At 66.8% G+C, this 21,131-nt stretch overlaps 3 protein-coding genes across 13 annotated transcripts; 1 reads left to right on the top strand and 2 right to left on the bottom strand.

The window, feature by feature from the left end:
• Window positions 1–2,600: 2,600 nt before the first annotated feature.
• Window positions 2,601–6,477, bottom strand: LOC111160292 (RFNG O-fucosylpeptide 3-beta-N-acetylglucosaminyltransferase). 3 transcript variants are annotated; one of them, XM_022523241.1, is made up of 8 exons: window positions 6,177–6,477; window positions 5,627–5,675; window positions 5,021–5,123; window positions 4,731–4,884; window positions 4,419–4,507; window positions 4,148–4,313; window positions 3,637–3,719; window positions 2,601–3,550 (listed from the first exon to the last, which is right to left on the bottom strand). In XM_022523241.1, the coding sequence occupies exons 1-8, from the start codon at window positions 6,462–6,464 to the stop codon at window positions 3,469–3,471; spliced, it is 1,014 nt and encodes a 337-aa protein (XP_022378949.1). In that variant the 5' UTR covers window positions 6,465–6,477; the 3' UTR covers window positions 2,601–3,468. The 3 variants fall into 3 exon arrangements, with proteins under 3 accessions (XP_022378949.1, XP_022378950.1, XP_022378948.1); XM_022523242.1 differs by having other exon boundaries at window positions 5,021–5,119; window positions 5,623–5,675; XM_022523240.1 differs by having other exon boundaries at window positions 5,627–5,690.
• LOC111160289 (G protein pathway suppressor 1) lies at window positions 5,715–11,935 on the top strand. 9 transcript variants are annotated; one of them, XM_022523231.1, is made up of 15 exons: window positions 6,617–6,662; window positions 6,851–7,041; window positions 7,615–7,707; window positions 8,287–8,468; window positions 8,974–9,150; window positions 9,235–9,370; window positions 9,477–9,554; window positions 9,714–9,774; window positions 10,155–10,240; window positions 10,473–10,567; window positions 10,694–10,799; window positions 10,881–10,961; window positions 11,048–11,185; window positions 11,272–11,406; window positions 11,494–11,935. In XM_022523231.1, the coding sequence occupies exons 1-15, from the start codon at window positions 6,617–6,619 to the stop codon at window positions 11,566–11,568; spliced, it is 1,680 nt and encodes a 559-aa protein (XP_022378939.1). In that variant the 3' UTR covers window positions 11,569–11,935. The 9 variants fall into 9 exon arrangements, with proteins under 9 accessions (XP_022378944.1, XP_022378946.1, XP_022378942.1 ...); XM_022523229.1 differs by having other exon boundaries at window positions 8,986–9,150; XM_022523230.1 differs by having other exon boundaries at window positions 8,986–9,150; window positions 9,717–9,774.
• A 314-nt stretch (window positions 11,936–12,249) lies between these two features.
• LOC111160291 (dihydrouridine synthase 1 like) lies at window positions 12,250–18,430 on the bottom strand. The gene is made up of 14 exons (XM_022523239.1): window positions 17,999–18,430; window positions 16,990–17,236; window positions 16,394–16,502; window positions 15,876–15,926; window positions 15,446–15,558; window positions 14,865–14,947; window positions 14,608–14,711; window positions 14,302–14,446; window positions 14,032–14,128; window positions 13,861–13,949; window positions 13,334–13,479; window positions 13,020–13,057; window positions 12,673–12,748; window positions 12,250–12,562 (listed from the first exon to the last, which is right to left on the bottom strand). Exons 2-14 carry the CDS (start codon window positions 17,224–17,226, stop codon window positions 12,444–12,446), a joined length of 1,407 nt encoding a protein of 468 aa, XP_022378947.1. The 5' UTR covers window positions 17,227–17,236; window positions 17,999–18,430; the 3' UTR covers window positions 12,250–12,443.
• Window positions 18,431–21,131: the final 2,701 nt, after the last annotated feature.

Here is a 21,131-nt window from a genome sequence, read left to right on the forward strand (position 1 = left end):
ACTGATCTTGAGATTACAAACAAAATGTGATCAAGCAGGCCAGTCTGCAAACGCACAGCCTTCCAGTGGGGATCAAGGGGTTTTCGTGGCCCCAAGAAAGCCCACACCCATCAGCAGCTGTCCCCGTTCACCGGCCCCCAGCCCCCAGCAGCTGGCCTGCTCTGTGGGCCACTGTCCCTCCAGGGCTGGCCTGGGGCCTGGCCTGCAGTGACACAGGGTGTCCTGATATTTATTGAATACTCGTTTAAAAAAAATGTTAGATGGAGCTCCAGGGACGCACGATTGAATTTTTAAACTTAATTTACAAAATTTTAACTTTTTCTGATGCTTCGTCTATTGCACGTCCATTATATGACATATTTTGTTATGCATAAAACGCCATAAAGGAGAAAGAGAAAAATTCATTTTACTGGTTTTTGCATTTTTCAGAGACAACTAAACATTTTGGCGTTTCTTTCCAGGCTTTTTGTCCTCCCTGGAAAACAACGGCGCCAGCTGGTCTGGCGGACCGCGCCGCTCTGGAAGCCGGCCAGTCCCCCGCCCCTTGGAGGCGGGGGTCCGGGGACGACTCTTCCTCCTGACCCAGCGAGGGGGTCTAGGTCTCTGAAGGGGCCCAGCCTAGTGCTCCAGCCAGCAGGTGGGCCGATTGGGCCAATCCAATGCTGTGCTGCGTCTATGCTCTGTGCGCACAGGACACAGGGGAGGCAGAGGGCCTGAGCGGCCTGGGGTCTGGGAGGTTTGGTTACTGCCCCAGTCTTGGGGGACTGCATGCTCTATGTCCGGGGGTGTGAGGGGGCGTCCCGAGCAGGGGCAATGCCTGCTGGTGACCTGCCGCAAGCCCTCCCGAGTGACGGGGGTCCCATGCGAACTTGCTGCTTCCGGGGCTAAGGGCTCCCCTTTCCCAGGACCCCAACTGGCATCTCCCACCCCCTGGACTTCTGGAGCCCACATCTACCCGTCCTCAGGCTCCGTTCCCAGTCTGAGGCCCGGGCCGCCTCCTGATGCCCATCTCACCCTCCGCCCTGACGGCCCCCCGCAGCCCCAAGCTCGCCCGGTCTGCCTGTCTGCCGCGGTGTGCGGCCGGGGACGCGGGATCCTCTCCCCAGGAGCCCCGAACAGTGCGACCGTGCGCCTGGGGACAGACATTTGAAGCAAAGTGGGAAACTGCCTGTTGGAAAATTTCATAACCCAAGTCCAGCAACACAAATGGGCTGTGCTGGGGCCACTAACGAGAAAAGCCTCAAGGCCCGAGTGCGTGAACGTGAACTCAGACCCCAGCCAGAGCGGGAGAAACGGCTCAGGCTTGGCTCACGAGCCCACGGCAAATCCAAGCCTGGAGGATGGTTTGGAGAGCAGAGTGACCAGCTCAGACTTGATGGCGTCTGAATGGTAAGCGGTGTAGACAGAGCAGAGGTAGAGGGGCGCGATTCTCCACAGCAGAGACGTCCCCCACGGGCACAGCGTGGCCCAGGCTGAGGCGAGGGCTTAACGGAGGCTGAGGAAGGGGCAGAAGGATCCCCCACCTGCCGCGGACAGAGCATCACGCACACCCACATGCCGCGGCCTGCAGACCGCACCGCGAGGCGCTGACCCGGCGCTGAGATCCGGTGCCCGTTTCCGTCGCGGATCCCTCCCCGGTTGCCGTGATGGTCGTGCAGCGCCAAGAACACAAGGTTTCAGACTTGCTGAAATTCGCCACTCACTGCGTTTGCCTGGACCGCAGTGCTCCTATTCCAGCCCCAACGGTGCTCAGTCTGGGGCTCCTCGCGGGACTGTTGGCAGCCCTGGGGCCTGGAACCCGTGACGCTCGACTCCCAGTGACCTCCGGACGTGTCTTCCTCCTGGCGGAGCGCCATCGAACCATACACAGACACCAGTCCACACGGACACCAGTCCACGCGGACTCCAAGCTGCTGTCTGGGTGCTCCCTGCCTGTCCTATGCACAGGCATCGGCACCTACGGCCCTGCACACACACACACACACACACTCACGCACGCTCACGTACAGCCCTGCCCTTATGCACACTCACGCACGGCCCTGCACACATGCACACTCACGTATGGCCCTGCAGACATGCACATTCATGCATGCTCATGTAAGGCCCTGCACACACGCACGAGTGCACGCTCATGTGCGGCCTTGCACACACACACATCCAGGTACGCTCACGTATTGCCCTGCACACACGCACATCCACGCACACTCACGTACGGTCCTGCACACACTAATGAGTGCACGCTCACACATGGCCTTGCACGCTCATGTATGGCCCTGCTCACGCACATTCACACACGCTCACGTACAGCCTTGCACCCCCCCCACGCACACACTAGTCATCCCGCAGTGCGCTGAGAAAGCAGGCGCGACGGAAGACTAGCCTCCGGGGCCAGGTCTGCGGTGGGTCCATCGTTCCCTGCAGGAACCGCCGCCCAGCCCCCGCTTGGGACCCCACGGAAGAGCCCCACGGGCAGTTAAGGCTTGGCAAGCAGGGCTTTGAGGGGCGCAGAGTTGCCTGGAGAGACCCTTCCTGGGCAGCAGCTGGAGGCCTGTCAGCTCAGCTGCCAGGTGCCGTGCTGGTCCATTAAGCCAACGAGCCAGAGAGTAACAAGCCTTTATTCACTTCCGGCAACTGCGCAGCCAGGACCCAGGGCGAAAGTGCCGAGTTCCCTCATTCCCCTCTCTCTTCCGCGGAAAGGCACAGTTAAGGCGGGTGGGGGCTGCAGGGGCGGGGGCACCGCCCTGCAGGGGGAGCCCGGAACAGAAGGGCCCTGCTGCTTTTTGGACTTGGGGCAGGGGCGAGGTCAGGGAGGAAAAGCACTGAGCGGTGGGTCGGAGTGGAGAGATGATACAAAGACCTTGGCTGAAGGAACCCGGTGAGGCGGCCTCCAGGTGGCGATGCCCAGGGCAGGAGTAAGCTGGGTTCCGAGCCCGCTGGCCGGAGGCCTTACTGCAGCGCCTTCAGAGACCAGCCGGGTGGGGGGAGGGCGGCTCCCCGCTCCAGGCCTGCCGGTGCAGCCTCCGTGCCCACTGATGGCCTGCCGACGGAGCCCACGCACGACCCTGGCCTGGAGCCCACTCAGGGAGCCTAGTCTGCCCGGAACCCCCTCTCCAGCAGGGTGAGGAGGGCAGGATGGGGCCCTGGGAGCACAAGCCAGCCTCCTCCCAGGCCCCTAGGTCCCAGGGTAGACACCTTTCCTGTGGGAGCACACCTTGGGGGCTGCGCTGGAAGGAGGACCCACATTTCCCCCTCCCGCCTTCTGCGGCAGCTGGCACATGCACAGCCTGGACCCCTGGGCGGGGGCAGGCCGCTCACCCAGAGAGCTTGGTCATCTGGCCCGCCAGGGGCTCTGGGGGGGCGCTCTGGGGGAGGCCTGCAGCACCCCCATCTCCTTGGACGTGGCCAACTAAGAGAGCCAAGGGCGGAAAGGGTCAGCAACGGTCCTGCTCCCTGGGTTGGGAGTCAGGGTCACCGAGCAACGAGGTCACTCTGCTTGTGCATAGAACACCAATCCGTGTCTGGGTAGAGAAGGCAGTGGACAGACTTGAACCTGGGAAGCAAATGCGGAGGTCAGGCCTACCGGGATGTAGGTGTTGTTGGGGGTAGCGCCAGAGGCCCTCCTCACTGCCCACTTACCGTGTGGGGTCCTGCTGCAGGCTGAAGCCTCCCACATTCACCACATTATGTGGGTTCTCTGGACCCCCGTAGCTCAAGGTGACCTGAGGTGGGGGGAGACAACTCACTCCCAGGATCAGCTCTTCCCCCACACCCTCCTCTGACATCCAGAGTCAAACCAGGAGAGGCCGCTGTGCCTCTGGCTCCCCGGGGCCCTCCAGGGCAGGACTGCCCCCCATCCCGGTGCACCGAGGGCACGACCTCCCCCCCACCTTCCAGGGTAGGTGGAGGGCCCACACAGGCCAAGTCCAGGCCCACCCCCCACTCTCCCCACCCAGGGCAGGACTGTCCCCCTCCATCTGGGGCATCCAGGCAGGCCCCTCACAAAGGAGCCCCTGTACCCAGGCCCCTGGGTCCCAGCTGCGGGGCTGGGAATGCTTCCCTGAGCCCTGGTGATCGGCCTGAGATCCGGGGGAAGGGCCAGGCACCTCGGGGGGCAGGCGGGGGGCGAGGCCCGGGAGCTGTGCTGTACCTGCTGCAGCACGGCGTCGGGCGGCAGCCTCCGCAGGTCCTCCAGGTGGGAGTGGAAGAGCGAGCTCGGCAACAGGCGCGCGCCCAGCAGCCCCTCCACGATGTAGCCCACAGTGCAGTCGTCCGGCAGCCGCGCACGCTCGGCCGTGCTGATGAAGCTGCCCAGGCTGGTGGGGGGCCGGGGCCAGCGGGTCAGGGCCTCCTCCATTCTCAGCGCCACCATGCCCGCCTCCCAGCCCGGGCAGCTGGCCCCCCACGCACCGCCCCCTCACCTGGCCCAGGGGCTCATCTTCAGAGCGAGGCCTCTGCTCAGACAGAAGCCGGCTCCACCCGTCGCGAACCAGAACTTGACGGTGGTTACCTGAGGAGGAGAGAGACGTGGGGCAGGGCGGTGTCCTCAGCTGCTCCCCACACAAAGGGCAGGGGGACCCCCGGGCACAAGGGAGGGGCTTCCTGGGGGCCCAGCTCCTCCCACAGCACCTCCTGAAGGGCCCCCACCCCAGCATGGACCAGACTCTCCACCCTGCCGCCCTTCCCCAGCGGGGTCTCTGTGCTCTCAAACGTGCTCCTGGCCCAGCACTCACGGTGCCCCCTCCCTGGACCCTCTCGGCGGCCTCGATGGGGTGGTCCAGGCTGGGCCGGCCCAGGTAGATGTCCTGGCTGGGTGAGAAGGTGGAGAGCAGCCGCAGCAAGCCTCTGGGGTTCACGTAGTTGTCGTCGTCCACGTGGCAGAACCACCTGGGGGCGGCCAGAGGTGCTCTGGAGCGAGGGGCTGGTGCCGCTGGGGGCCTCCCCCTGCTGGCTCCCAAGCGTGTGTGGGCCCAGCCTCAGCCCTGGGCTCTCCCGGGGGCACTGGAGCAAGGCCACCACATACTTGCGTCCGGACTCGATGAACTTGTCATACTCCACGGCCATCTTGCAGCACAGGGCCTGGCGGGTATGCACGGCCGAGCAGTTGGTGTTGATGACGTGGCTGCCTACCCGGCGCAGGAAACGGGGGAGGCATGAGGGCCAGCCCGCCCCATGGTGATCAGGGCAAAACGGGGCTGTCCAGCGGGCATGGCCTCCTCGCCCTGCTTGAAGCCCCCAGGCCGGGTCCAACCGCGCAGCCCTGGCCAGCTGCTGACCCACGGGGCCCAGACCGGTGACAACCATCTGCACCACTGTGAGGGCAAAGCCGGCCCAGGTTGACGACGTGCCCGGAGTGGGGCTGCCAGGAAAGAGTGGCTCTCTGCTGGAGCGTCTTCAGGGACCGTTTGGGGACTGTGGCTCCGGCCCGAAGCCCTGGGAGGCCTGCCAGGGCTGCGGGAGGCAGAGCCCAGCCCGTGTGTGTAGGGGGCCTGGATGCTGGCCCTGCTCTCCACCAGCTGTGTGGCCCTGGGCAAGCGACGGCCCCCACCCCGCCCCGGACCTCTCTACCCAGCAGGGAGACGGGTGTCACCGCACCAAAAGATCCATGAGGCTGGAGAGTTGCACTCACCTGCCCGGAGTCGCAGTTCAGGGTCATCCCCGTCCGTGAAGATGAACGTCTGGGGAGAGACAACCTGTGAAGCCCCAGGGGGACCGGGATGGAGCTGCAGAGACGCCCCTGGGTGAGCCTGGGCTTCAGAGATGGAACTTCGGGATGAGAAGAGGGTGCCCAGGACGGGGCTGGACGCTTGGGGTTGGGACAGCGGAGCGGGGTTCCCCAGCGACGGCCTGCTGCTGTCCCCAGTGTCTCCTGCTGCGGTTGGGGCCAGGCCTGCTCTCACGGGACATCTGTGGGGTCTTGGTCCAGTGTCAGCTGAGAGAACCCACCCAGTTGGGAAGGCAGCCGTGCTTGGGTCCCCACAGACTCAGAGTAAGGGTCTGGCCATCACTCTGGGGACACAGCAGTGGGCAGGGGGTCCCGGGGATGGGGTCTCCGGGGCAGCCCTTGCGGGGTCAGGGGTGTAGGGGGCGCGGACGGTTGAGGTCCGGCACCGGGGGATAGGGGTGCCGGGGTCCAGGGGCTGGGGTGCCGCGATCGGGGATCCCGGGGCGAGGCCCACCTGCTGGCGGGCCCGGGAGATCCAGGTGCTCAGCAGCAGCCCCAGGCGTGGCCCGTGGTTCTTCTGGGTGGTCTTGACAGCGATGAAGACGTCGTCCGGCCGCAGGCGGGGGACGGAGGCGGGTCGGGTGGGGGATGCCCGCCGGCCGGGGCTCGGACTGGGAGCCCTGGCAGGGGCGGGGGCCGGCGCCGGTACGCGGGGCAGTGGCAAGGGCAGCAGCAGTAGCGCGGCCAGGGCCGCGGCCAGCGCGAGGCAGGCCCGGCACAGCGCCCCCCGCGCGCGGCTCATGCGGCCGCGGGACCCGCGGGCACCGCCCGGGCCCAGGCCGCGCAGCGGCCCCTTTAAGAGCCGCCCCGCCCGCCGCGACCCGGATGCGCTGCCCCGGAAGTGGATGGTGCTGCCCCGGAAGTGGACGGCGCGCCGCGGCGGGGTCGGTGAAGATGCCGCTGCCGGTTCAGGTGTTTAACCTGCAGGTAACGAGCCGCGGCCGGCGACCCCTCCGCGCCCTCCCGCACCCCTGCTCCCGCCCCCCACCCCCGTCGCCGCCGGGCCGGGGCCGGGCCCCCGCGCGGCCTCCCCTCCCCGCCGCCCGGCGGCCTCGCGCAGGGAACCCGCCGTGGGCCCGGCAGCCCGGCCCGGCGCTAACGCTGTCTTTCCCTTCGGCCACAGGCCAGCTGTGTGTCAGGGTTGGGGGGTGCAGAGTCAGGACAGGATGAGGGGTAGCCCGGCCCCCAGCTCGGCCTCCTCGTCAGTGACCGATCTGTACCGCGCCCCTCACAGCAGTAGGTCAGACCTCTTCCTACGGGGCACGGCCGGGGACTTCAGCCTGAGCGCCAGCCTGTCGGCCTGTACGCTGCTTCACGAGGTACCTTCCAGGACAGGGGGCCCAGGAGCGAGCGAGCCTGGGAGGGGGGCGCGCCCCCGCCCGCCGTCCGGGCCAGCCGGCGCAGGACGCGCGCCCCAGGACACTGTTCCGTCGCCGCCTGGGCCCGCCGCCCCCGCTGCCGGGCGCTGCTTGAGGCTCGGAGAAGCTGCGTCAGGACGGTGGCTGCGGCCGTGAAGGGACCGCAGGCCCCTCCCCGCCCCCCGCCCCGCTGCCTGCCCGCGGCCCCGGAGACCCGCTGTGGAGAGGGCGCCAGGGCTCTCTGCTCAGCGGCCGCGGGGCTTGCGAGGGGCGGCGTGGGACAAGGGCTGGGGAAGGGTCAGGGACGGCCAGCGCCTCCAGACTGGGTCCCGGACAGGATCCCGCAGACAGGATCCCCTGGACAGGATCTCACAGACAGGATCCCGCAGACAGGATCCCGCAGACAGGATCCCGCAGACAGGATCCTGCCGGGGACGTGGCACCTCGGGCAGAGCCCGACTCAGGGCACAGTGAGGGTTTCTCGCCCTTCTTGGTCAGTCCGGTTCGAGTGCCAAGTGCCTGCCTGTGTTGCAGGGGGCCGTGGAGCCCATGCAGATCGATGTGGACCCCCAGGAGGACCCGCAGAATGCGTCCGATGTCAACTACGTGGTGGAGAACCCCACCCTGGTAAGGAGCCCTGCCGGCAGTCCTAGGGCAGGCAGCAGGGGCGTGTGGTGTCAGTCCTGGGGCGGGGGTAGGCTAGGCTCCCCCCCCAAGCCATGTTTTTCTCTGACCCAGAAACCTCTCGGCTGTTCGGTTGCCACTGGTCATGGGGGGCGGTAGCCCAGCCAGAGACCGTGTGCCCCACTTCTCTTCATGGGGCAAGAGCCCACGTGCGGCTCTCCTCAGACCCAGGACAGGTCTTTCTTGGCGCCCAGGTCAGGAGCACGGCCTCCTGACCGCTCTGCCTGGGGACTGGCAGTCACGAGTCATGCCCATCTGGCTCTGGCCATTCACCCCCTCAGCGCCCCAGGCAGAGCTCTACGCTGGAGGCCCCCGCCCTGGCTCACGCCAGGTGGCCTTTGCCAGCACCGGAGAGCCGTCTGGCTGGCGCCCGAGCACCTCGTTCTTGCCATGGGTATAGGGCTTCTCGGATACCGCAGGAGGGTCAGTGTCTGGGTCCTGCTCCCGGCTCACCCGCCAGGGCTTGGGGTCTGGGGTCCCGCCTTGCACAGCCTCCGTCCACTCCCGCCTCCCCGACTTCAGGATCTGGAGCAGTACGCGGCCAGCTACAGCGGGCTGATGCGCATCGAGCGGCTGCAGTTCATTGCTGACCACTGCCCCCCGCTGCGGGCGGAAGCCCTGAAGATGGCCCTGTCCTTTGTGCAGAGGACCTTCAATGTGGACATGTATGAAGAGATTCACCGCAAGCTCTCGGAGGCCACCAGGTGACACCAGGGGCTTGGCCAGAGGAGGCAGGGCCCTTGGTGGGAGCAGACTCCAGGGACTGGGCATGGTGTGTCCCCCTTGGGTCTAGCCTGGGCAGGGGCCCTTCCTGTGCTCCTGACGCCTGACACCATCCCCGTGTGGGCACTTAATAGCGTCCCTGCCTCAATGTGGGGACATGGCCTTCTTTGTTAAAAAGCCAGGAGGAGCGATAAATGGCAAAACAGGCCAGGTTCTCAGTCGCCCTATCGTGGGGCTCTCTGCATTGCCCTGGCCTTTCTCTGCGTGCACAGGGCGCGTAGACGTCCTGGCGGGAAGCGGGGCTTCTGGAGACGGCACCTTGCTCTCCTCTGCGCGTGGCCGCACGCACGCGCCTTCTCCTGGTGGGTGTGCGCTCCAGGCTGTGGGCCTGTGTTCCTGTGCTGCCTGGGTGCTCCCTCGGCAGGGGCTGGGCAGGGGCCCCCGGGGGGCACCCCCCTGCCTGCACCTTGGCCCTTGACTGCCGGAGCACTCCCTCAGGGAGCTGCAGAACGCGCCGGACACCATCCCCGAGAGTGGCGTGGAGCCGCCGCCCCTTGACACGGCCTGGGTGGAGGCCACTCGGAAGAAGGCTCTGCTGAAGCTGGAGAAGCTGGACACGGACCTCAAGAACTACAAGGGCAACTCCATCAAGGAGAGCATCAGGTGCCGTTCTTGTGAGGCTGGGAGGCTGGCGCCGGCAAGGCCCGCGTGGCCCTGGGGCAGGTCTGCTCACGTCTGGCCCCACAGGCGCGGCCACGACGACCTGGGTGACCACTATCTGGACTGTGGGGACCTGAGCAACGCCCTCAAGTGTTACTCCCGGGCCCGGGATTACTGCACCAGCGCCAAGCACGTCATCAACATGTGCCTCAACGTCATCAAGGTGGGCCCTGCCTGGGCGGGATGGGCGGCCGCAGGGGCTGCGGGGCGGCGCTGCCCCTGAGCCAGGAGGGGGCGCCCCGGCTGAGCCCGCCCCACCTGCCTGCCAGGTCAGCGTCTACTTGCAGAACTGGTCTCACGTGCTGAGCTACGTGAGCAAGGCCGAGTCCACCCCGGAGATCGCCGAGGTAACGGCGGCGTCCCCACTCTGTCCCGGTCCCCGGACTGCTGTGCCCCGGTGGGCGGGGCCCTCCCCAAACTGCCCTTGCCCCTCAGGCTGGGGCAGGGCCCAGGAAAGGACCAGGGTGTGCAGGCTGGTGGCTGACGTGTCCCACTTTGCCCTGCAGCAGCGTGGGGAGCGGGACAGCCAGACCCAGGCCATCCTCACCAAGCTCAAGTGCGCCGCCGGTGAGCGCTTCGGGGCGGAGGCCGCCGCAGCTGAGCCCGGCGGGGGTGGCGTGTGCCGGTCCCATGTCGGTTCTCACTGCCGGGGTGGGGGGCCTCGTCGCAGCTGAGGAAACGTCAGCTGGGGTGCCCGCAGGCCACGGTGCCGGGCGGGAGGCCAGTGCGCAGCCGTGGTCGGGGACGGGGCGTGGCTAGCGGGTGGGCCTGGGTGTCCTTCGGAGGAGTCCCCGCCGCTGCGCACGGCTCCCCCAGGCCCTCGACTCCAGGGCGCTCCCGGCCAGGCTCGCGGCGTGGCCACGTGTGAGCAGAGTCCCTGTCCCTGACCCCGGGAAGTGGCGGGGCGGGGGCGGGGGGCGCCGGGCCTCACCGCGCCCCCCCCGCAGGCCTGGCGGAGCTGGCGGCGCGCAAGTACAAGCAGGCGGCCAAGTGCTTCCTGCTGGCCTCGTTCGACCACTGCGACTTCCCCGAGGTGAGGGGCCCGAGGCCGTGGGGGACGCGCCCTCGCTGGGACTCGGGAAGCAGGGGAGGGCTCACGGGTCACGGTCTTTATTGAGGGGACGTCCCGTGGAGTCCTGCATGTGGTTCGGGTGGGTGGTGGGTGGGGCAGGGGTGACCCAGCCTCATGTCTGCGTCTCCTCCTTGGATTTGGTCTTGACTGTCCGTGACCCCGGGTGTCTGGTCCCGACTCTTCTTGCCCGCAGCTGCTTTCTCCCAGCAACGTGGCCGTCTACGGTGGCCTGTGCGCCTTGGCCACTTTTGACCGGCAGGAACTGCAGCGCAACGTCATCTCCAGCAGGTGGATGGGGGGTGGGGTGCCGGCCCTGCACCCAGGGGCCTGTGGGGGGGCTCCGGCCCTCGGCCGCCAGCGCAGGTGCCCGTCAGGGCAGGTGCGGGGCCGGCTCTGAGGGCCGTGCGTCTGCAGCTCCTTCAAGCTGTTCCTGGAGCTGGAGCCACAGGTTCGCGACATCATCTTCAAATTCTACGAGTCCAAGTACGCCTCGTGCCTGAAGATGCTGGATGAGATGAAGGTGAGGGACCGGCCAGCTTTGGGGCGGGGGGGAGGGGCGGGGACCGGGGGGCAGCGGTGCCTGAGCAGGTCTCCTCACCAGGACAACCTGCTCTTGGACATGTACCTGGCCCCCCACGTCAGGACGCTGTACACCCAGATCCGCAACCGCGCCCTCATCCAGGTAGACGCCGGGGCGCGGAGGCTGAGGCGGGGCGCTGCGGGCGGGCCTGGGAGTCCCTGGCGGCTGACTCGGCCTCGGCCCCGCAGTACTTCAGCCCCTACGTGTCGGCGGACATGCACAAGATGGCCGCGGCCTTCAACACCACCGTGGTGGCGCTGGAGGACGAGCTGACGCAGCTCATCCTCGAGGGGCTCATCAACGCCCGCATCGACTCCCACAGCAAGGTGGCCGGTCCCGGGCCAAGGCCGTGGGTGCAGGGCGGGCCCCCGGGCCGTGGGGAGCACCGCTGAACCCCATCCCTCCGCCACAGATCCTGTACGCCCGGGACGTGGACCAGCGCAGCACGACCTTCGAGAAGTCCCTGCTGATGGGGAAGGAGTTCCAGAGGCGCGCCAAAGCCATGATCCTGCGGGCGGCTGTGCTGCGCAACCAGATTCACGTCAAGGTGAGGGCAGGGGCGGCCCTGGCGCGACGAGCGGCAGGGTGGGCACACACGCGTCCCCTGGGCTGAGCAGCCCTGTCTCCCCTCCAGTCCCCTCCCCGAGAAGGGAGCCAGGGGGAGCTGACGCCGGCCAACAGCCAGTCCCGAATGAGCACCAACATGTGAGGGCGCCCGCTGGCCTCCAGGACCGGCTCGTGCCCCACCCGCCCCCGCCGCGGCCTCGACACACAGGCTCCCACAGCTCACCCGCTACTCGTGGAGGGGCCTGTGTACCCCCCTGGCCCTCGCTCTGCAGGGCCTCCCGCCGGGGCATCCAGGCCGGCTTCCCGTGTTCCCTCGCCCCCTGCTGTGCCCGGCGAGGGGGGCTGCTGCTGCTCAAGGCCCTTCTCGGAAGGAGACCGCCAGGGCTCACCCGTGACCTCCTGGTGCCGCCCCCGCCCCCCAGCAGCACCGCCTCCCAGCCCCCTTGTTGTGTCATTGAGGGCGCAGGCGAGTTCAACGTCAGTCCATTAAAGGGCAGCCTGAGAACGTTCCCTCGTGCCATTCCTTCCCGCTAAGAGGGCTTCCGAGGCCCATCTCCATGAGGTCAGGCTTTGGGGTCAGGGCTCCCCACCCATTATGCGGGCCAAACGGTTAGCCCCTCGTTTAGGGGTTTCCCAAGGTAGCGGCTCCTGCCCGTGGCCACTGGCTGAGTCTTCACCAGCCCCGGCTCCGTCCTCCCAGCCTCGCGTCACGTCGAGTCTCGCAGGCCCGGGGTCTGCTCACGCTGTTTCTGGTTCTCTGCATCCTTTCAGAGATGCACGTTTATTGTTCGCTTTTGAACACACACGTTGCAGGGAGGGGGCAGGTCCAGCCTGGGCGCCTGTTCCCCGGTGCAGCATTTCTGGGCTCCTGGCGTCGGCCGAGGGGAGACCAGCTCTTCCTTCCGCACTGAGTAGCGGGAGGCTCCCTGAGTAAAGGCATTTCCTTGAGTGGGACGCGTAGAGGTCTGAGCAGCAGTCCGGGCCTGGGGCGGCGCTGTGTCCGGCTCTGGCTGCCCCTCAGGCCAGGGCACTGCCCACCACCTCAGGAAGGCCGCCTGGCTCCCCAGGTCCTGCTGGCTGGGGCTCCTTCCAGGCCAGAGCCTTCTCCAGTTTGGTTTTAAAAAGCAATCCGTGACCTGGCGGCAGAGAAGGGCAGTGGGGCTCAGGAGGCTGAGGGTCCCACTGCCCGCTGGGGGCTGGGACTGGGGTTGGGGGCGGGGGCTGCGGGCAGCAGAGGCGCCCGTACCTGGGCAGTCCGCGGCCTCCCTGAAAGCGCTCGTCTTGCAGCAGCCCCGGCACAGGCTGAACACACACCTGTTGCCCTGGACGCGGGGAAGCCAGTGAGCCGCAGCTGAGGCCCCCACCTGAGCCAGCCCCCCGAAGCCCAGGGCCAGCCAGGAGCCCTGGCGGGCTGTAGCCCAGCCCAGGGCCTGCCTTCCACGCCGCAGGCGGCTGTCGTGAGGCGGGCAAACAGCCATCCTCCCTGGGGCTGCCCCCCCCCGCCCCGCCAGGTCCTGGGCAGTGTCCGTGGGGACCGCCCTGCCCGCCGCCCCCAGCGCTGAGCTCTGGCCCGGGCAGCACGGCCAGACTCACCTTTGGGTTTCCACACTGATCGCACTTAGCATATTTTGCTGAGAAAAGAACAGAAGCAGGTGTTGGTGGAGCCGGTGAGCCGGCCCGAGGACGCAGCACACGTGCCCCCACCGCGTACTAGGTGCCTGCCGCTAGAGCCTTCCCCGGAGGGTGGCCTCAAAGCCCGGCCCCACCTCCAAGCAGCAGCCAGGGAAGCAGCCGGCAGGCCGGGCCGTAGCCACTCACCGTGGCAGCCGGCTCCCAGCAGGCCTTTGCCACTGCGCTCCCCCCGTCCTGGGGAGCAGCCCCTGGGCCCCGCAGGGAGAACTGCTTACGCTTCAGCGAGGGGTCGAAGGTCTTGTGGGGGTTCCTCAGCTGCTTCTTCTGCTTGTTCTTGGACAGGACGTCCGTGCCGCCCTCCTCCTCCTCCAGGGCCCGCTTGCTCCGTGCCCCCCCGCTCTCCTTGCTCCCCTCCCTGGGCCTGGAAGGGAAGGGCAGCGGGCAGAGCCGGCCCCGTTGAGGGGTGACCCACCAGCCTGGGCCCCAGGACGTGTACAGCGCCCCAGCAGCTCGGCTCCTGGGCTCCTGGGGCCGTGGCTGGGTCTGAGTGGCCCCAGACGACAGCCCAGCCCCGGCTGCAGGGACCCAGGGGAAGCTCAGGGGTGCCTGCCACTTACCCCCAGGACAAATCCACTGGGACCGCTTAAGAGAATCACCTTACGGGGACAGCGGGCATCTCAAGACAGAGCCGAGCCGCCAGCACCCTCCACCAGGGCTGCAGAAGGCACGCCAGGCCCCGGTGCAGGGAGCAGGTGCCCTCTCCTCCGTGTGTACCCAGCCCGTGGGCTGGTGGGAAGCTCACCCCGGCCGCAGGTAGGGCTGGCAGATCCAGTGGAAGAAAGGCAAGCCGCCAGACGGCTTCTCTCCCTCCTTCTGCCTGGATATATCCTCCTGCAGAAGCCCAGAGCAGCGCACGTCACAGAGCCCAGACGCCCCACCTGCCGCCCTGCCCCCCGCCAGCCCCACCACCTGCCTGACACCGCAGCTTCAGCTCCTGGTTCACGGCCACAACACCCTCCAGGGTCTTCACCTTGGCGAGCTCCTCCCGGAGCTGCTGATGCACCTGCAGCCTGAGACAAAGGATCCGTCCCCGAGCCGCCCCCAGGTCGAGCCCCTGCCCGGCACGCAGACCCGACTCGGGAGCGAGCTCTCCCGATACACGCTTCCAGAGAGCTCCCCTTAAGTCCCCCAACACCCAGTCAGGGTTCAGACCCGCCAGCATCTGCCTTGAGGAGCAACTCACGTGTGGTGCCACAGCTTGAAGAGGTGGGCGCGGACGCAAGACAGGGGGCAGGGGTGCTGCCGCACGATGTCCAGGTACTCCTCGGCCAGCTCCCACACGGCAGGGCTGCGGCCCTCAAACAGGGCGGGGTTGTGCAGGTTGCCCTCTAGGGGGAATCGGGGGGAGGAGGGCTCAAGGCGGCAGACACTCACGTCCCCGGAAGGTGGCCCCCCACCACTCGGGCCACGGGCAGCCGAGGCCTGGGAGTGAGGCCAGCACGGGCCCCGGGCACCCCAACGGGGCCCATCAGCCGCGGCCCTGCCTCACCTGCACTCATGACCCCCTGGACTCCTGTGTCCTGGATACAGCGCTCCACGTCCCGCAGGCACTGGATGTTCCCGTTGGCAAATACAGGGATGGCCACTGCCTTCCTGTCGGGAGCAGGGGCAGACACTCAGCAGAGGAGAACCATGTCCCTTCGTCCCCCATACCAGGCACAGAGCTCCAGCCCCCACACTCCCTCCGACCCCACGGCACAGCTGCCTGCCAGCTCGCGAGCCGCGGCCCCCTCCACGCACACTCACCGCACGGCCTTGATGTGCTCCCAGGAGGCAGTGCCCGACAAGGGCCCCTTCTGCTCCTTGGTGCGCCCATGCACAGTCAGCAACTAGAACACGGTGAGGCCTGGCTCTACTGTGCTGTGACCACAGACCCCAAACCAAACCCTGGGCCTCACATGCCCAGTGCCGGCCCCCCAGTACCCTGGCTTGCAACAGGGGGCTGCTGCCTGTGGCTCCCGTGTCCCACGGATCCACCCAGCGTGCAGCACAGAGGCGGCACCTGTTTGAGGGCCACTCTTCGCGAAGTGGCAGTATGCCAGGTCCAAAGGTGTTGGGGGGGCACCAACCTGACCTTAAGGCTGGGGTCAGGTAGAGGAGGGCAGCTGAGGCCTGGCCCCTCCCAGGACCAGCCTCCTCCTTGGGGACACGCAGCTCCCCCACCCTCACCAGGCCTTGCCTCGTGGTGACCATGATTCTGGCCCTCCCTGGCGAGTTGGTGCCTCAAGGGAGCTCCTGGGGGCAAGGACCCCTCCCTACCTGGTCAGGGTGCAGGGGACAGGAGACAGGGGAGTAGGGCGTGGACCTGCGAGCCCTCAGCCCCTCACCTGGCAGCCGGCCTTCTCCAGCATCTGGGCGTACCTCACGGTCTTGTCGATCTCCGGGAAGACTCGGATTTTGCACGTGACAGGCACGGCGAGTTTCTCGTGCGCCAGGAGAACTGGGGAAAAGGAGTCGGCTTCGGACAAGCGTGCTGCTTACCCCGGGCCAGCCGTGGGGAGCCCCGCCTCGCACCAGCTCCCACCTGCGCAGACACTGCAGGGCCGGCCGGGCCGGGACACCTGCCCCCAGCTCCCGCGGTCCGGTCTGCTGTCGGGTTCAAAGGGGAGTGGCTGGCATGGAACAGCGGTTTCCCCGCCCCTCCTGCAGCCGCAAGTGTGCGCTGGCCAGGACTCAGCGGCCACCACCTTGGGGCTCCTTTACCAACCATGACCCAGCCTGATCCCCACCCCCGGCCCCAGCACGCAGCCGACTCACTCATTCTCTGGAGCAGATCCCACTCCTCCTGCAGGAAGGCACCGTAGTGACCTGCAAAAGAGCAGCACGGTCCTCGGCCCCGTTCTGCCACATCACACCTGGGGGCTGTGTGCCCGGCTGCCAGAGCTCAAGGGCACGGAGTGGGATGCCCACCACGTCTGACCAACCAGCAACCCCTCAGACTCAGCGAAGAACAATGTCTGCGCCCCAGGCCGGGGAGCGGTCCCAACGCCTAAACTACACTGGGCGGCGTACAGCGTCAGGGTGAGGGCGACGGGGGGGGGGGGGGGGGTGTCCATCCTCCCCAGGCACTAAAGAGGGCAACGAGCCTCAGGCCAGCAGAACCCTGTCGCTCGAGGGAGGAGCAAAGACAGGTCAGGGACGCCACCAGGAGCAGAGCGCAAACCCTCCCCTGGTCTTGTCCATACCCTGGCCTCTTGGTGGGCCCCCTGTGGTTTAGGGCCTTGCCCTCCCCCACCAAGGCCATGCTCCGCACCGCGACCTGCGGCTGAACCCACCTCTTTTGGCTATCATCTGTGGGCAGCCCAAATTCAGGTCGATGGCATCACAGTAATCCTGAGCCAGGAGAGCCGCCTGGACAAACACCTCCGGGTCATTGGCGCAGAACTGGGAAAGACACAGGTGGTGTCGTGAGCCCGAGACAAACCCTGGTACCGCAGCTCCCCGGCCCCACAGGACATTCAGGGTCCCCGGGGCTGCCTGCCAGATGGCATCGTGCGCTAACATTTACGCGACGACATGTGCCCACACCACGAGGAGGGGGAGTCACAGACGCCACGTCCGTCCCGACTGTGAGGTGACACTGGCATCACTGACTTTAGGAGAGCAGAGTGTGCCTCCCCAAGGCCCCGTAACGAGAGGACACGTGGCAGACAGGCAGGCGAGGGGGGAGGGGCTGCCAATCTCGCACAGCACCCAAGGCGTCCCCTCGCCCAAACTGAGCCGGCGGCCCGGGAAGGGGTCAATCTCTGGGAGACCAGCCCCAGGAGCCCCGGGAAGCCCAGAGCTTCGCCAGAGCATGCCCGCCCCCACCCCCCGAAGCTGTTCCTGGAAAGATGCTGCACCTGGCATTCCCGGCCAGGCCCCTGCCCACCTGCACAATGAGAGGCCGGTCCTCGGGGCACACCTCGCAGTACAGGTTCTCCTTCCGATAGTTGGCGTCGCGGACGAAGACCTGGGCGTGCAGCATGGGGGTGTAGCAGAGCTGGGCCCCGTGGCGGCGGCTCAGCAGCCTCCAGGCCAGCTCACTCTGGTCCACCATGGGCGCCACCACGTGGCGGGCGCCCCCCAGGGTGCGGCTCCAGAACTCGAAGCCCTGCAGCTTTGGCATCGCCTCCACACTGAAAAGGGGGAGACCAAGGGTCAGCCACTGGGGCAGAGCGGCAGGGCAGCCGTGAAGGCATCGGGTGGAGCCCAGAGGACGCACAACCCTCCTCGAGGCCGCTCCAGGGCAGCCCGACAGTCACAGACACAGACATCAGGGTCACCCTTGCTGCAGACCCAAGGCCATCGCCTCCGGGCAGAGCGTCCCCACCCGCTCGCCAGTGAGCCAAAAAGCCAGGGAACGCGCTGTCCTGGTCCTGCCTGCCCCCCCCCCCCCCCCCCCCCCCCCCCCCCCCCGGGGGGGCCGCCCCCCCCCCCCCCCCCCCCCCCCACACACCCCGGGCCCCCCCCCCCCCGCCCCCCCCCCCCCCCCCCCCCCGCCCCCCGACACCTCGGTCAGGGAGGACGGCCCTGCCCACCTGCTCCGCACAGGAAACGCCTCAACGCGCCCCGGCTCACCGCACCGGTGCTGGCCAGACGCCCTCGCTGCAGCCGCCCTTCCCCACAGGCCGTCAGAGCAGCCGCGGCCCCGCTGCCTCCCCCAGCGGAACCCCGGGGACAGCCCCCGCAGGGGCGCGCGACTCCGCGCACCGAGCTCCGCGGTCACGAAGCAGTCACCGGCCTGACCACCCATCGAGCGCGCCCCTGGGGGGGCCTGACACTGCCCGACCGAGGTCCCACGGGAAAGTGCCCGGGGCACAGGCGCGCGGGGCGCTGAGGCGCTGTCACCGTCGCTGCCGCCTCGCGCGGGCGCCCGGCGGGACCCGCAGGACACCTACCTGCCCGGGCCCCTCCCGGACCGCCGGCGGGCCTCTGAGAGCCAGGGCGCGGCGGGGGCTCCCTCACTGACCGCAGGCCGCCACGCCGGGGCCGCCGTCCGGCCCAGGGCTCCGCGCCGGGGCCGCCGGAAGGTGCCTCCGCCAGGGCGGTCCGGGCGGCCCGCGGTGCGGCGGGAAACGCGTCCCTGGGAAACCGCGCCCAGCCGCGGAGGAGCCCCGCCCCGCGAGGTCGGAGGTCAGAGGCCGGAGGTCAGAGGCCGGAGGTCAGCCGGGCCCCGCCACAGCGCGTTCGGGCGGGGAAGGGAGACGCGCCGGCAGCGGGCGCCGAGGCCCGGCTCGCCCGGCGCCCGCTTTCCACTCCGGGCTCCCGCTTCTGCCTCCCGCAAGGGCCGCAAGTCCCCTGCCTCGGCCCGGCGCTCAAAGACCTCCGGGAGCCCCCACAGGCCGGAAGTGCTGCCGTCCGCGGGGCCCCACCCCCGCACTTCCGGGGCCCGGCCGGGGTGCGCGCGCGGCTAACCCGCCTGAAACGGAGCACGCACGCGCAGGGCGCTCCCCGCCGCGGGGGCTGGCGCAGGCGCACCGGGAGTCGGGGGGGTGGTCGCGGCGGGAGCTGCGAGCGGGAACCGCAGTGGTGCGGACCTTCCCCCTGGCTGTTTCCGAAACCCGCTCGCTCCCCTCTCCGCCGCTAGCGAGGCGCCCGAAGCCCTGCCCGTGCCTGCGGCGAGCCGCGGACGGCCCGCGCCCGTGCTTTAATTCGCGGGCCCCTGCGCACAAACCCGACAGTGTGGAGGCCGTTTAGTTCCGGCCTTGAGTACGGCCGCGTCCCCGAAGGACGGGCGTTGGAGGAAAGACAGGTCCAGACCGAGAGACGCGTCAGCCCGTCCGAAACGACGAGCGCAGCGAGCACCTCCGCCGGGTCCGCGGGGCCGGCCGCTCCCGGACGCGGCCGGTCAGGGCCGGGACGTGCTGGGAGCGCGACCCGCGCCGGCTGCGGACGCTCGGGGAGGGACAGAGGCGCGAGCGTTCGTTCCTGGACCTAGGAGTGCTGATTCCGGATGCACGGGACCGTTCTTCGCTTGGCTTCAACACGTTATTAAGAGGAAGGTCGTGCGGGCGCCTGGGGGGCTCTTGGGTCGAGCGTCCACTCGTGGTTTCAGCTCAGCTGCCTGTGTCGGGTTCGCGGGATGGAGCCCCTTGTGGGGGTCTCCCCGGGATTCTTGGCTCTCCTCTGCCCCTTCCCTCCCACCTGCCCTTACTAAAAACACACAACAACCCCGAAATCAATGCCATGCAGTCTTTAAAAAATACGGTAACTAGAAAATTTAAGACTGTCTACATGGGCAGGATTTCTGGAATAGCAGATAGAGGAGTTTTCCAAATGCCTTCCCAAAAAAGCAATGTTTAAAACAGGGCAAATCGTTTAAAGCAACCATTCCAGGACTCTTTTTTTAAAAGATTTTGTTTGTTTATTTATTTATTCGACAGAGAGAGCACAAGCTCTCTCCCAGGTGCCCCCCATTCCAGGACTCCTGACCAAAGACATACAACATTTAAGAGCACTTAGACGGAAGTTATGAACATCAGGTGGGCCTGGCTGGCTTCTCAGCAGAGCCAGGGGCCGGGTGTGACCCTTGATCTTGGGGTTGTAGGTATGGACCCCATGTTGGCTGCAGAAATTACTCAAGAATAAAACCTTTAAGGAAAAAAAAGGAAGGGGTGACTGGGTGGCTCAGTGGGTGAAGCGTCTGCCTTCGGCTCAGGTCATGATCCCGGGGTCCTGGGTTCGAGCGTAGGTCAGGCTCCGCTCTGCGGGGAGTGTGCTCCCTCTGCTGCTGCTCTCCCTGCTCGTGTGCTCAACGTCTCTCTCTCTCTTTATCTTGCTGTCAAATAAATAACTAAAATCCTTAAAAAGAAAGGGGGCATTCTGTGGAGTTTCGGGAAGGGGCGCCTTTCCTTTCCTCCCACCCTCTGGTAATTCCACCAGAGTCAGGTGGGCCTCCAGGACCTGACACCGGGGAGGGCTGATTAGAAAGCCTCCCAGGGTGCTGAGAAAATTGCAGTCGTGGTGGCAGACGGCGAGCTGGACACGCAGCTGCCAGAGGCCACAGGACTGGTCGAAGCAAGGACAGCGCAGCCAGAAATGCAACAAGGAGACTCGGTCGACAAAACAGCAGTCATCGGGGCAGCTGCCGGTGGTGCCTGGTGGCCTGCAAGGCCGCGTGTGTGCCCCGCAGGGACCAGGCTGCGCTCCCAGCTCCACACTCTTCTCTGGCTGCATTTGAGGCTTCGCAGCAGCAAAACGGAAAAACCAGGGCTGGACTGCGGACTGCTAGGACTTGGAATACGTCCCCAACCTACGCAGAACTGTCGGCAAAGGACGCAGCCCCCCCAAAGGACGCTGGCTCACGATGCTTACGCGTGCCTTCTGACCAGTAACTTACGGTCGTTAAGCTGTACTGACCCAGGGAAACGGAGGAGACCAGGGGCACCCGGCTGGCTCTGTCCACACAGCTCGAGAATTTTGATCACGCAGGGTGTGGAGCCTACTTAAGAAACAAACAACCTGGCAGATACCCCAGTGACCACACTGTGGAGGGGACAGGCTCAGCAGAACCCACCATCCAGGCGCGGTGCTGTGTAAACCCACACCTGCACCAAGAACAACACTGAATTGGGTGGGGGCAGGGGGTTCAGAACCCAGAGTGTCTACAGCACGTCATCTAAAAATGCCCCGTAGTCGTCGATTAAAAACATTCTTTAAAGATTATTCAGTTTAGGGGCCGCCTGGGTGGCTCAATGGGTGAAGTGTCTGCCTTCGGCTCAGGTCATGATCTCAGGATCCTGGGATCAAGTCCTATGTAGGGCTCCCTGCTCTGTGGGGGTCTGCTTCTCCCTCTACCATTCCCCCCGCTTGTGTGCTCTCTCTCTCAAATAAATACATAAATAAAATCTTTTTAAAAATTCGTTTACGAAATCACGCAGTCAGCAGCAAGCACAGCGGTGAGGGTCTGGGGCCTTTCCCTCTGATCAGGGGCAAGGTAAGGAGGCTACTGCCTCTCTACTCGAAATAGTCCTGGGGTTCTCCCGGCACCGCAGGCAAGAAAGAGGAATAAAAGGCATCCAGACGGGAACA

Source organism: Enhydra lutris, unplaced genomic scaffold (genome assembly GCF_002288905.1).
Source record: "Enhydra lutris kenyoni isolate GAN:26980312 unplaced genomic scaffold, ASM228890v2 scaffoldscaffold75, whole genome shotgun sequence".
Classification (NCBI taxonomy): domain Eukaryota; kingdom Metazoa; phylum Chordata; class Mammalia; order Carnivora; family Mustelidae; genus Enhydra; species Enhydra lutris.